The 12,738-nt window shown below is 42.3% G+C and overlaps 2 protein-coding genes across 3 annotated transcripts; one reads left to right on the top strand and one right to left on the bottom strand.

Moving 5' to 3' along the window:
- The first annotated feature begins 929 nt into the window (after nt 1-929).
- On the top strand, nt 930-8,870 carry etnppl (ethanolamine-phosphate phospho-lyase). 2 transcript variants are annotated; one of them, XM_053416030.1, is made up of 13 exons: nt 930-1,084; nt 1,789-1,907; nt 2,103-2,262; nt 3,526-3,600; nt 3,799-3,892; nt 5,137-5,253; nt 6,134-6,216; nt 6,424-6,649; nt 7,042-7,196; nt 7,448-7,537; nt 7,911-8,041; nt 8,167-8,231; nt 8,376-8,870. In XM_053416030.1, the coding sequence occupies exons 1-13, from the start codon at nt 1,023-1,025 to the stop codon at nt 8,466-8,468; spliced, it is 1,470 nt and encodes a 489-aa protein (XP_053272005.1). In that variant the 5' UTR covers nt 930-1,022; the 3' UTR covers nt 8,469-8,870. The 2 variants fall into 2 exon arrangements, with proteins under 2 accessions (XP_053272005.1, XP_053272004.1); XM_053416029.1 differs by having other exon boundaries at nt 8,362-8,870.
- A 1,149-nt stretch (nt 8,871-10,019) lies between these two features.
- On the bottom strand, nt 10,020-12,385 carry ostc (oligosaccharyltransferase complex subunit). The gene is made up of 4 exons (XM_053416031.1): nt 12,149-12,385; nt 11,346-11,439; nt 10,722-10,919; nt 10,020-10,617 (listed from the first exon to the last, which is right to left on the bottom strand). Exons 1-4 carry the CDS (start codon nt 12,285-12,287, stop codon nt 10,599-10,601), a joined length of 450 nt encoding a protein of 149 aa, XP_053272006.1. The 5' UTR covers nt 12,288-12,385; the 3' UTR covers nt 10,020-10,598.
- Between the last annotated feature and the right edge of the window lie 353 nt (nt 12,386-12,738).

Genomic DNA, 12,738 nt, shown 5'->3' with positions numbered 1-12,738 from the left:
AAAGTAAAATCCGTTTTGTGGCTTTTTGGAGTCACAACCTCCCATTTGTTGTGTTGTGGCACATGTTAAATTTATGTTCTGCATTTGTGTTACTCTTTTCTTTTCTTTTTTTTTACCCACTCGATTGATATTTCTTTGAAGACCCTTGTGTTCACACAATCTTATATTTGAAGATGACATTTCATATGACTGTACTGTTGGAGCCAAATAAATGCAGTCTTTCAAATACATCATGCAACCGACGTGTTTTTATTACTGTTCTTAAATATCCTGGTCACTGACAGATATGTATATGTACATAGTTTGCCCCCTGCTGTAAGGAAGTAGACTGTAATATAAGGGGGAATGCTGGATAGTTAGTTTGTTAGTTCGTTTTTTATATGTTTGGCTAGTTGGCTTATTTCCCTTAGTTAGCTCAGTTAGTTTGTTCGTATGTTTGTTTGTCTGTTTAGTTTAATTTGTTAGTTTAGCTTAACTTTGTTTATTAGTAAGTTTAGATTAGCTAAGCTTTGTTAGTTAGTTAGTTTGGCTAGTAAACAATGGTTACATATATATTAACATTAGCTAATTGGTGGAATCAACGACACTCACATGTTGTAGTTTAAATATTTGATTTAAGTTGTCTAACCCTTCTACTTAAAGTCCTGCAATCAAAATGTTAATAAAAAAAAAATGACACAGGTTGTAGAAGAACACTGGCATAAAACACCTTTCAAATACTGATACCACAAAAGTAATAAATGTACTTTTGGAATAAATGAAATTAAAATGGAGGTACTCTGAAAGCAAATGTTCCTCAATTGCAGCTAAAAAACAGTGTGCAGTTTTTCTTCGAACAGCTGCACAACACCTGGCGCGACGCCAGTCCTCACCGGTCCTCACACGTCACTGCGCGCGCGGCACCTGTCACAGCCAGTGTGTGTGTGTGCGTGTGTGTGCGCGCGTGTGTGTGCAAGTAAAGCGGTGCCGGCCGGGTTCACCTCCTCATTCAGCGCATTGACGAGCAGCTGTACAGCATCAGCATGGCCGCTGCGGTGATACTCGAGAAAGATAGGACGATAGACCTGCGGAGGAAGCACATCGGGTAAGATGAGTGACACGAAGTTAGTTAGGCTCCGTCTAAGAGCTGGAAAACCACTTTATATAAGCTACGGTCTGTTTTCTAGACTTCCTCCAGAGAGGCAGTTATGACACAATTGAAGTTTTTGTTTTTACTCTGAAATTGAACTTTCTTTTGTAGCTAATCTGATAATTCAGTTATTTTGATATACACTGTTAAATACCTCTTGATCTGCGAGCTGCAGTAATCATTAATATGTGTGCATTTTATTCATATGTAGACATGTATGTGTATTATATTGCAGATAAATATATGTGTATATGTTAATTTACATACCATGTATACATATATGGATATGTATAATATATGCAGATAACAGCTTGACATCTATACATGTACATGTATATTGTAGATAACAGCCTATGTATATATGTATCTTGGTATGTATATTATAGTGAAGCTTCATACTTTGTACATTACATTATATTATAGGTAACAGTCAATGCATATGTGTATGTGCATATGTATACGATATGTAGATACATGTTTATCACATCACAGATAACAATAACTATGTATATATATATATATATATATATATTATGTTGCAGACATGTATATTATATTTCAAATACATACACTATATGCAACCATACCCTACAATGATACACTATGCATGCACACACACACACCACACACAGATGTCACTGACTGTATTTCCTCCACAGGCCGTCTTGCAAGATCTTCTTTAGCCATGACCCGATCAAGATTGTGCGAGCCAAAGGCCAGTACATGCATGATGAAACGGGGCGTCGCTACTTGGATTGCATCAACAATGTGGCTCATGGTATACAAACGCACACATGCACGCACGTGAAGATGCACAAAAACGATGTATCACCTGTCGTCACCGCAATCAAAAGCCTTTAATTTCAGCTCATGGCATCCAGTCGTGATCTTTTAATCTGAGTGGTCATGGCACGCTGTCATTTGACGTCACTGTTTCTAACCCTGTGTGCCACTTCTCCTCCCTCTCCCTCAGTGGGCCACTGTCACCCGGACGTGGTGCAGGCGGGAGCTCGGCAGATGGCACAGCTCAACACCAACTCCCGTTTCTTGCACGACAACCTGGTGTTGTACGCGCAGAGGCTGCAGGCCACGTTGCCTGAGAAGCTGTCCGTGTGCTATTTTGTCAACTCCGGGTATGTCTGCCTTACTTTCTGCCACTCCCTTATCAACAAAGACAACATCAATGAACTTTGGCCGTACTTCTTTTTTCAATTAGTAGGCCTGGATCAGTGAGGTTGAGGGAGGGAACAGTGCAGATAAAGTCCCATATCAGCAGGGGGCTGTCCCGGGAGCAGCAATAAAGTTACCAGTTGTTCTGACGTTGTGAGATAAGAGGGTAGAGTCCAAACAGGTACGGCCATCAGGCTGTTACCAAACAATTGACACAAAGAAACGTTTTCAAGATTCTCGATTAATCATTTTAATCAAAGCTTCTTGAAAATCTAGAAGGGACATTCAGCATCAGTGATCCTGGTGGTTGTCTGCACTGCAACCTGAAAAACAACATACTGCAATGCATGTTCCGCATTCTTAGCACTGACACACAAATCATCACCCTGGACCAGTTGTTACTCATTGACCCCGCTTGCTGCAGCTCTGCAGGGTGAACAGGAATGATCTGGTTTAAGTTAACAATAGTACTCATAAAAATCCATATGTACTCAAGCCTAGAAGGAGTATCCATCAGTCATAGGGGAATAAATAACCTGCCAAAAAACAAAGGACGGGGTTAAACGAAGGTGTGGACATCCCTGAGATTGCACACTGTGTGCATACCTCTGCTAAGGCTAACGCCCTATATTGCCAAGAATACTGCATCTGCACGTTTATCTCCTCCGTGGGTTATCTCCCAGACCTCCCGCAGAAGCTCATGGAAATTAGTTTCCAATTTTTGAGAAATCCTGCGGACAAACAAACAAACAAACATAATTAAAAAACTTCCCTAATGGAGGAAACTAGAGGGAACACAATGGCTGTAAAGTGGCTAGACAACTTGGCTGGCGTGCACACCTCAGCTCAAGCCAGCACGTGTGGAATGATGTAGCACACAGGGAATCTCTCCCCGTCACATCCATACTGCCAGCTAATGAGATTCCTGCGTACTTGCTAATGCGTCGATTTTGACTTTTAAATCACAAGTTACCATATAATAATTAACAATTATAGCAAAAGTAGAGTTGATATTTAAGTAGCTTTCATGGTAAACTCTTGAATGACTAAGTTTTTAACTCTTATTTCTGTACTAATAAATAGGTAATCATCTCCTGTGCCCATCTTGTGGTCAGTGAAGAAAGCACGAAACTGGGTCTGACGTCGGAGCGATATAAGCGGCCTCTGCTGTGTATTTTGTGGTGACTGAGTAACTCAGAGTAACCCTTGCCCCTTTTGAACTTCAGCTCCGAAGCCAATGACCTGGCCCTTCGACTAGCATGGCAGTACAGAGGCCACAAAGACATCATCACGTTGGAAAAGTAAGTGCTGCTGCTGATGCCCCGTCACTGTTGGGGGGAAAGAAACTAAATCCCCCGGTGCTGCACCAGACGAGCAAAATCAAAGCACATGAATGACAATGAGCTGTGAGAGTCCGTCTGTCCTCGTAGTACTAATTTTATCGATGCTACTGTCGAGGGAACGGGCTGATCCTGGTCCTGTGTTGTGTTTGTTTGCAGTGCTTACCACGGCCACCTCTCATCGCTCATCGACATCAGTCCCTACAAGTTCCACCAGCTGTCGGATGCTGAGCGCAATCCATTTGTCCATTTGGTGAGTGCTTTTTTTGCCTTCGCTCGCCCCGTTTGCCTGTGTGCACACCATCAAAACTCCATGACTCCACTTGCTCTACCGGGCTGTGGCAGGCGGTTGAGTGTCCACACCTTGCCTGCATGGGTACACAACGTGTCGGTGTATGTGTGGGTTTAAAAAACGGGAAGATTGAGCGGAGCAAGATGAAACGGGATGATTTTTGAAGGGAGGCCAAGGTGAAAGTTTTACACACACATTCTGAACCACAGAGGACAGATAGGAGTGGTAAGACAGGTAGGAAAGGCAGGTTATTACCAAATAGCCAAATCCTGCCTATGTCCACTATCGTAATATACATGTAACACTGAATTATCTTTCCCTCCTATATTTGACTGCATCATTTTCTTTCTCTGTTCGAGAACATTAAAGACACTCTACCGTCCACATCTTTATCTGCGTTGTACTGTAGGAATTCAGTGGTGTAGTTTGACATGGCGACCTGTGGAAACACCAGGCGCTCGTGTTACACGCCAACGCCGAGGCGACTCGGTGGTGCAGGTGACTTGGCCTGCTTGTTTTATTCATCATCACAGACAGGAAGAAATCGAGCAGTGGTTCCAATGCCGACAGTTGAGGTCTTTGTTTACCCCCTTAGCAAAACTCTTGACTCTCTGGAATTGACTCAACAGCTGTCAAAACAGCTATGTCCTTTCATCACATACAGTATGTGCACGTGAATGTGGATGGACGAGGACAGACAGAATGTAAACTAGATGTGGGACCAGATAAACTCACTATAGAGACCATTTCCAGGATATGATTTTACATTTGTGCTGCAGAAACTTTATCAATACTATTTTTGGGGGCTGTTTTTGGGGACATTTGATTGGATCAACGTTTTGCATGTTCCAATCAAATCATCACTATTATTGTAAAGCTACAACAAATGCGGAAAAAAAAGCTTCACGTTGCCAATCATCGATGGGAAATAAAGATGGACGACATGTCTGAACTTTCTTCCACTGTACAAAAATGAAGCCAAAATATCCCGCACACAGAATCGAGGTCCCGCTGCTCCGCGTCCATCTTTATTTTCACACTACGGTTGAAGTCATGTACTTTGTTTTTGTTTAGCACCTCTACTTCCATCCTGCAATGACAACTTTTCAGAAGATCGTACATAAAAACGCTGACCTTTAAATTAATTCGATATCCCTATTTTAAGAAGCTATTGTAATAAGGCTTTGTTCTTGCTTCCTTAACAGGCTCCGAGCCCAGATGTGTACAGAGGCAAGTACAGGGCCGACCACGCCGATCCTGCAACAGCATATGCAGATGAGGTCAAAGACATAATCGAGAAAGTTCACAAGAAAGGAGGCAAGGTAAAGTTTGTGTCTCTTATTGTTCTGCTGTCAGATGCAGTCAACACTGCTCGACTAAACACAGACACCCGTTATTGTGTTCTTTCGTAAGAATAACCTGTTTCCTCGGGAGTTGGCTCCGGATGACAATAAGCCAAATGCAATGTGATGCAACTGGTGTGCTGAATGTGTTGTTGTGCACAAAGGATTGAGATGGAGGGGGTGCAAATGTTACATACAGTATACTCAAGCAACTTTATCAGTTTGGAATTCCATGGCAGGTTCCTTGTTACCCACGTCTTGTACGGCGCTCATTTGACTTTCCTTCTTACCTATTTTCCCTTTTCTCTCCTCCTTCACCTCCTCCTACTGTTCTCAGGTTCAGGCCAAGGACTCTCTCTCTCTTTTAGGGTCAAACAGCAGATCACAAAAACATGTGTAGCAGACTGTGTCCAAACTTGTCGGCCTTTAATCCAATGGTTAAAAGCACCGAGGGCATGTCCATGCATCCAGCGGCGAGGGGGACATGCTGCCCACACAGAGATTACACAGCATACTTATAGCAGTTTGTAATGGATGTTTGTGCAGATGATGCAACCACAGGAGGAGGCCTACATTTTTTTTTTTTTTAATGATTGAAACAACAGGGCGATACGGCTGTGTTATTAAATGTCACATCCTGCTGATCATGTTTCAAGTGAGTACACAACTTTAAATTGTTCACCACTTTGAGCCTGAGTAACATGCGTCCTCTCTCTCTTTGTGCACTGCGCAACTAACTACTGAAACCCCACTTATCAGGAGGGCCATCAACAAGCCGGACAATCCAGGACTCCTCCTCTTAACCTGTTTATCTGGTTCCGTATTGACAGACCTGATCTGCTTTTTCTCTCCTGCACAGATTGCCGCTTTTATTGCTGAGTCATTGCAGAGTTGCGGCGGGCAGGTTATTCCCCCCTTGGGCTACTTCCAGCAAGTGGCAAAGTAAGAGATGCATTCATGTCTGAAGAGCATTTGTAGACTCGTCTCACGGAAACTGTAACACATGGGCTCATGCGTACATGATGCAAACTACAACAACAAAATGCCCCGACACAAATTTCGACCAGCTGCACCAGGATGCCTGTTTAAATGGGCCGTGTAGTTTGAAAATGAGATAAGAGCCGTTGCCGTTTCGCGGCCCCTCCACAGACACGTGCGTCAGGCGGGGGGCCTCATCATCGCCGACGAGGTCCAGGTGGGCTTTGGGCGCGTCGGCACCCACTTCTGGGCCTTCCAGCTTCAGGGGGACGACTTCGTGCCCGACATCGTCACCATGGGGAAGCCCATCGGCAACGGCCACCCCATGTCCTGCGTGGTGACGACCAAAGAGGTGGCGGAGGCCTTCACCACGTCCGGGATGGAGTACTTCAACACGGTGAGATACTGAAATCTGTGACAACGACAACAACAGAAAGGCCACAGAGAACACACGCGATCTTTGCCTTTTGTCCCACATTGACGAGGAATGACACTGACCCGACCTCGTCCTTGACATTAAGTCTGTGTTCATATTTGCAAAGTGTATTGACTCAAACAATCCAGCAAGCTCCGATTTCTCTTTTTCTCATGGTAGGTGGTAATTTTCCAGAGTTAGACTTTGTGTTGGTTTTGTTATCACTTAAGCACACAAAAAAATGATATGCTGACATAAATCATTTGTAACATATTAAATGAAATAAACTGCATATTGGTCTTGCTCTCATGATGCATGACCTCCCTGTGCGAGCCTAACCTTTGGTGTGCTCTGTCCTCCTTTCAATTTCTCAGTTTGGCGGTAACCCGGTGTCGTGCGCCATCGGCCTGGCCGTCCTAGACGTGATCGAGAAGGAGGATCTCCAGGGCAATGCGCTACGTGTGGGCCGATACCTTATCAATCTGCTGCAACAGCAGAAAGAAAAGCATCCACTGATCGGAGATATCAGGTTCGAAAACAAACACACACACACGTATTACACTGCACCAAGTGAGTGTTGGTTAAATATAGTGAAGCTGCAATGATCATCTAACAAACGTAAAACTCCTAAATCACTTTTGGAAGAATCAATATCTCTATAATAAAAATGGGTTGATATCAGTAAAAAAGTGCCTCATTTTTGGTTTACATCATCATGATCCAGAAAAAGGTTTTGGCAAAGAATGAAGCTGAGTGTGTTTTTTGTGCCCCGTCATGCAGAGGCCTTGGCCTTTTTGTCGGGGTGGAGCTCGTGAGGGACAGGTTGAAGCTCACTCCTGCTACGGCTGAGGCTCAAGAGGTCATATATAAGTAAGTGCGTTTCTGTTACGTGTTGTGTTGTCAAATTGATGAAGATGTTTACTTACTTTGCTGTTTTGTCCACTTGCATGTGTTTTCTTAAGCTGCAGTGCATTGAGCGCTCGGGGCCACCGTACTACACACTATATATCCGACAAATTACTATATAATGACTATATAGTGAGCAGCTAATGAATTCGGACAGAAACTTTGTTATTCATTTTACTTTATTGTTCAGTTTTTCCACACAGGTGGAATCAGCAACACTTACAAAGGCTGCATCAGTTCCCAGGCTGCTGATTGACTGATTGTGACGTCAATATTATTAGTTCTACCTGTGCTTTTCCTCAACTAGTGGAAAAATGATTCATATATATTGTTCCAGGCTGAAGGAAGACTACATCCTCCTGAGTGCTGACGGACCTCATCGCAATGTGCTCAAAATTAAACCCCCCCTGTGCTTCACCACAGCGGACGCTGACCTGGTTGTCGAGAAAATGGACCACATTCTCACTGGTACTTGACATTTCCTCATTCGTTGTTTTGTCGTCTCTCTGGCTTGTGCATTATTATTGTAGTTCGAGGTGTGTAACGGCTAGAAGAGCTGTTGCTCATGTGTGTTACTGTGTCTGTGTTTCCAGAGCTTGAGGCAGCTTTAGGTTTGAAGTTGCCGACCGCGGTGAACACAGAGAATGAATGGAGAAAGGTAAGTGTGACTTTGCAGCATCAAAACACATTTTCTTTACTCTCCAAAAACGCCTATTATCACTTATTTCCACAAAAAGTGCAAAGAATCTCTACATTTCTCTTTTTTTGCTCACACTTTTCCTGTTCAGGATTCTATGTCAAGCTGCCGTCCAATGAGAACGGACACCGGTATCACAGTGGCTTAGTTCACAGCAGAGGAGGCAGTCTGCAACAAACCAAACGTCTCAGGATATAAAGCCTTGCATAATTGCAGCACTTGTTAAGCAACTGATTACAGATGTCATAAATTCCGGAGGTGAAAGGTTTTTTAGCCTTTGAGCAAAGTATTAATATGTTAATAATGATGTTCTGAATTTCTTTGAGATTGCAATGTCCTCGGGTATATTTGAATTGTACTAGGAATCAAGCTGCTTATTCAGCACAGCACGTTGAATACAGTTTAACTGTGGTACAACAACTTTTTTTTGTGTCGGTTATCATGCTACATGAAATGTATTTTGCATAATTTTTTTTATTTTTGGCAACAATTATTTGCCGTGAAGTGAATCGTGATTTTTTTTAAATGTGCTTTGTGTGTAAAACATGTGATGGAGTGTCAGTGTGGCTTTTGAATTAAAACACAGCTTATCTCATTGTGGACATTGGTCACTGTTGCTGTTGACCCGCAATGGAAATGCTTATGGTGACCTCTGCCTTCCAGGTCGGCTTGAATCAAGTGTAAACTAGTTCTTCCGAGAATGGTGTATCTTATTCCACTCCCTCTTGGCCAAATAAACAGGGACACTGTTTGACCAGTCTGCAGCTATTTATCTAAGTTCCCATGTTCTTCATTAACAGAGAATGGACGTGGTTCCAACAAGCTAACAACTTGTTATTTGCGCTCTGGAACCAAGATCTGCCTCAGAGTTGATCTCGGGGTTAATTCTCCATATAAAAGGAGAGGAGCAAGTGACCCACTCAGTGTGCATAATTTGATAAATACAAGTTGGGTCTTTCCACATTAGAAAACAAGATAAATATTTGTATTATTACAGTAGTAATGTTAGAGTGTTTGTCAAACAAGTCTTCATTGCATATACAAAATAAACTTCTTTAAATGTGTATTTGACGAGAACATGAAGTGAGTACTGCCCCTGTCGTATTTGAGCTGTGTAAATGCTGCGCTTCATGATGTCTTTCTTTAAGTGGTTATGAAATATTTCTCTTTGTATCTTCCCTTGTTCCTCAGCTGTTTTGATATGTTTCCCATGAGTGCTTGCCTTACAGAGCAGGGGCGCACAAGCTCTTTTTGGCTTTGCGGTCCCAGTGACCACATTTGCATTCAATTGTGTACAACCTTCTGTTCCTTGTACTAGTTTTGGCTCTCAGGAATCTAAGAATCTGTATTAAACACAAAATGCAGTGTTAAACTAAACCGTAACAAATATTTGTGAATCCGATTTGTATCTGTATCTGACAACCCACTCATTTCTACTGTGAGTTTATAACGACCTATAAAAATCCTTGGCCTTCATTTGAATGCTGCATTTTTTCTGTGAAATATATATATATGTGACCAAAATCTGAATTTTGAAGGCTCTTGTATCTTGTTGATGGGACTTTCTGGATCAATGACGCCACCTTCTGGCAGGATAATGACGCTGTTTTTGTGTAAACAACGCAAGCAGACCACAGATCAGCTTAGCTTTATATCCCTTACAACGGCTGAAGACATTATACTCTGCCTCTAGGCTTTGTAGCAGAAATGGATGTTTCTGATAAAAGTATGACAGTCATAGCAAAGAGCTCTGAAAAGGAAGATTTATTTCACAACCTGGTACAAAACAAATGTATCTGTGACGGCTTGAAGGCTTTCTTCATGACTTCTTGACAACTACACACAACTTTGACGTTATTCAGAACCCCCTCTGAACTATTCAGAGATTTTAAAGCAGTGGCTTCATCCCAACAGTGTCCAGTAACTTCCTCTGTCTTCTCCAGTGTATGTCATCCACTGCAAAGCACTTTTAACTTCTCCCAAAGGAAAAATTAAATGCTAGATTCAGTCAAATTGGGAAAAGATGATGTTCCAGCACCATGTGGTAAAATAGGTGTGCATTCATGTTAGATCTAACAATACAGGTCTGCTATGAATCTGTTGCATTAACTTGTTGAGAAAAAAGGAGGACGTCACTGCACACTAACGAGAGATAGCCAGCGTGAGTCAGTGCAACTGGGAGGAATTTCTTCAGCAAGGTCAGTGCTTTCAGTCAAGTTGAGTTTATCTATAATTTTTGCTGAATCTCTGTTGAGCCCCCGAATGTCGAATCTCATCCGTCCAATCCGAATTATTTTTGTTGAAGTGTGGTGTGGTGTGTGTGTGTCTTTAGCCCATGAGGTATCCTCTGAAAAGACAAAAAACAAACTTGTAAAGACCAGGTCATGACAACGACAAACATCCGGCAGTTCAGACGATTAGAACTCAAAGACCAAACGTGTTCAGACTTACGGCAGCTTCATGCGCATGAAAACTCTGGCCATGAAGAAGCTGAGGAGGACACTGACAAAGCCAATGAAGAGCAACAGGAAGCGGTTGAGTTTGGGAATGTTGGGCGCATTGGAGCGGTCCAGGATTATGAAGCCCAGCCCTCCCATCGTGAAGAGGAAGCTGGAGGCCAGTCCCTCCATAATATACTGGCCATTTACCCTGCAAAACAAAAAAATGCGTTCGCTCTGCTTAATTCATTCCAATCTATGTGCTGTAAATATGTTGAGATCATGAGACAGTATATAAAGATGGACAAAGCATTTCCGCTTTCTCTCACTATCCAGTAATCAAGCAAAATTATCCCAGATATGAATGCTGATAGACCTGTTTACCCATCGTGGGTCATTCTGAGCATCATTTATGTATCATCAAACAAAAACAGACAATCAGACAAAATACAAAATGACAGAAACCATCTTTGGGGGGAAAATGTAGTACTTGGACTGTTTAAGGCCGGGTTTATGACCTTTACTACAGCCAGCCACCAGGGGGTAATCAAGACGCTTTGGCTTCACTTTTGGGACTCTGTCATGTTGTCCATCTTCATGTACAGCAAATGGTTGAGATGTGTGAGGAGTATCATACCTGTATGCCAAAAAGGCAACTGGTCGCTGGTGTCCATGCTCGTCCGTCATTGAACCCACACTGGGCGGCTCAACAATAACATCGTAGATGATACCTGCAGGGAGAAAAAGGTTTTGATTAGGCGTCAAACAGACCACAGCTTAACTTCCTGTGTTCAATCAACTTCGGCCTATCTGAGGAGCTCTCACTTCTTAAAACCCATTTCTATAGACTAGCATTCACGTGAAGTGGTGTTTTTACTGGTTTTCTTTAAACCCTTTATTTGACTTGTTCATTTATACTCGTCATATTACTGCTTTTATGAGACACAGCTATATATTTATTCATTTCATTTAAACTAAAGGTAGTGTTTCAGAACAGCTAAACCTCCCCGTCACATTGCATCCTGCTGATTGTGATTTATTATGATTACTTTACTTGATTTAGTGGCAAAGCACTTTGTAATCTCCGTTTTTTAACAGTGCGTTATAAATAAAGTTATCATTATTATTATAATGTCCCACATGACAACAGAGCGATACATTGATCTTGAGATTGTGTTCAACTACAATCGTATTCACTTGTCAAGCACAGATGCCATCACATCTGGTTCTAACATAGCCAGAAACCGGTTATTAGCATACGTGCCAACGCTAACGTTAGCAAGCTCAGAAACAAACACAACCAATGCAAACAGTATCTGACGTGACGATCTATCATTTATCAGAAGCATATGAAAGAACACTGGTGGTGGTTAATGTAATGCTACCAGATTTAGCTATAGCCAGCTAGCCGCGAGAGGTTAGCTTAGCTCGTTCGTTTACCTCCTGTGATGAGAAAGTAGGACACGATAACGATCGCGTACACGGTCATTGCTGACGGCATGTGCAGCCATGATGGTTTCTTCAGTTTAACGTTGGGACACTCGAGCACAGAGAACGGCATACTGTATAAAGTCTCCATGTTTGTTCTAAAACTGTCGCTGCACAGGAGCTCCTGATGCTGTTGCTAACGTGACGTCCAACCAGCGGCTCTGTTGACGTGTCCCGGAAGTATATGTTGTATTTTTTTTCTGTGTCTTCTTCTGCTTCTTCTTCTTGTTTAATACTGGGTGGCACCTAATGTTGAAGGCGCACTACCGCCACCTACTATGCTGGAGTGTGGGTCAGAGTCTTTGGGCTGCGGAAATACATAAATGAAAGTCTTTGGGCTGCAGAAATACATAAATAATAAAAAATAAATAAACACATAAAGACAATTTAAAGTTAAATCCTCTACATTACATCAGTTTCTTTTAAAAACTCTAACAATACTTACTATTTAACATTAATATACTACATATGTTCTTCAAAGTTCGACTATTGGCTCCACATGCAGACCCTTTGAGACATCGCATTACATTAAGAACTATTTA

This window comes from Pleuronectes platessa, chromosome 23, assembly GCF_947347685.1.
Source record: "Pleuronectes platessa chromosome 23, fPlePla1.1, whole genome shotgun sequence".
Classification (NCBI taxonomy): domain Eukaryota; kingdom Metazoa; phylum Chordata; class Actinopteri; order Pleuronectiformes; family Pleuronectidae; genus Pleuronectes; species Pleuronectes platessa.
The sequence above is the reverse complement of the archived record's forward strand: the minus strand, read 5'-3'. Positions and strand labels throughout refer to the sequence as shown.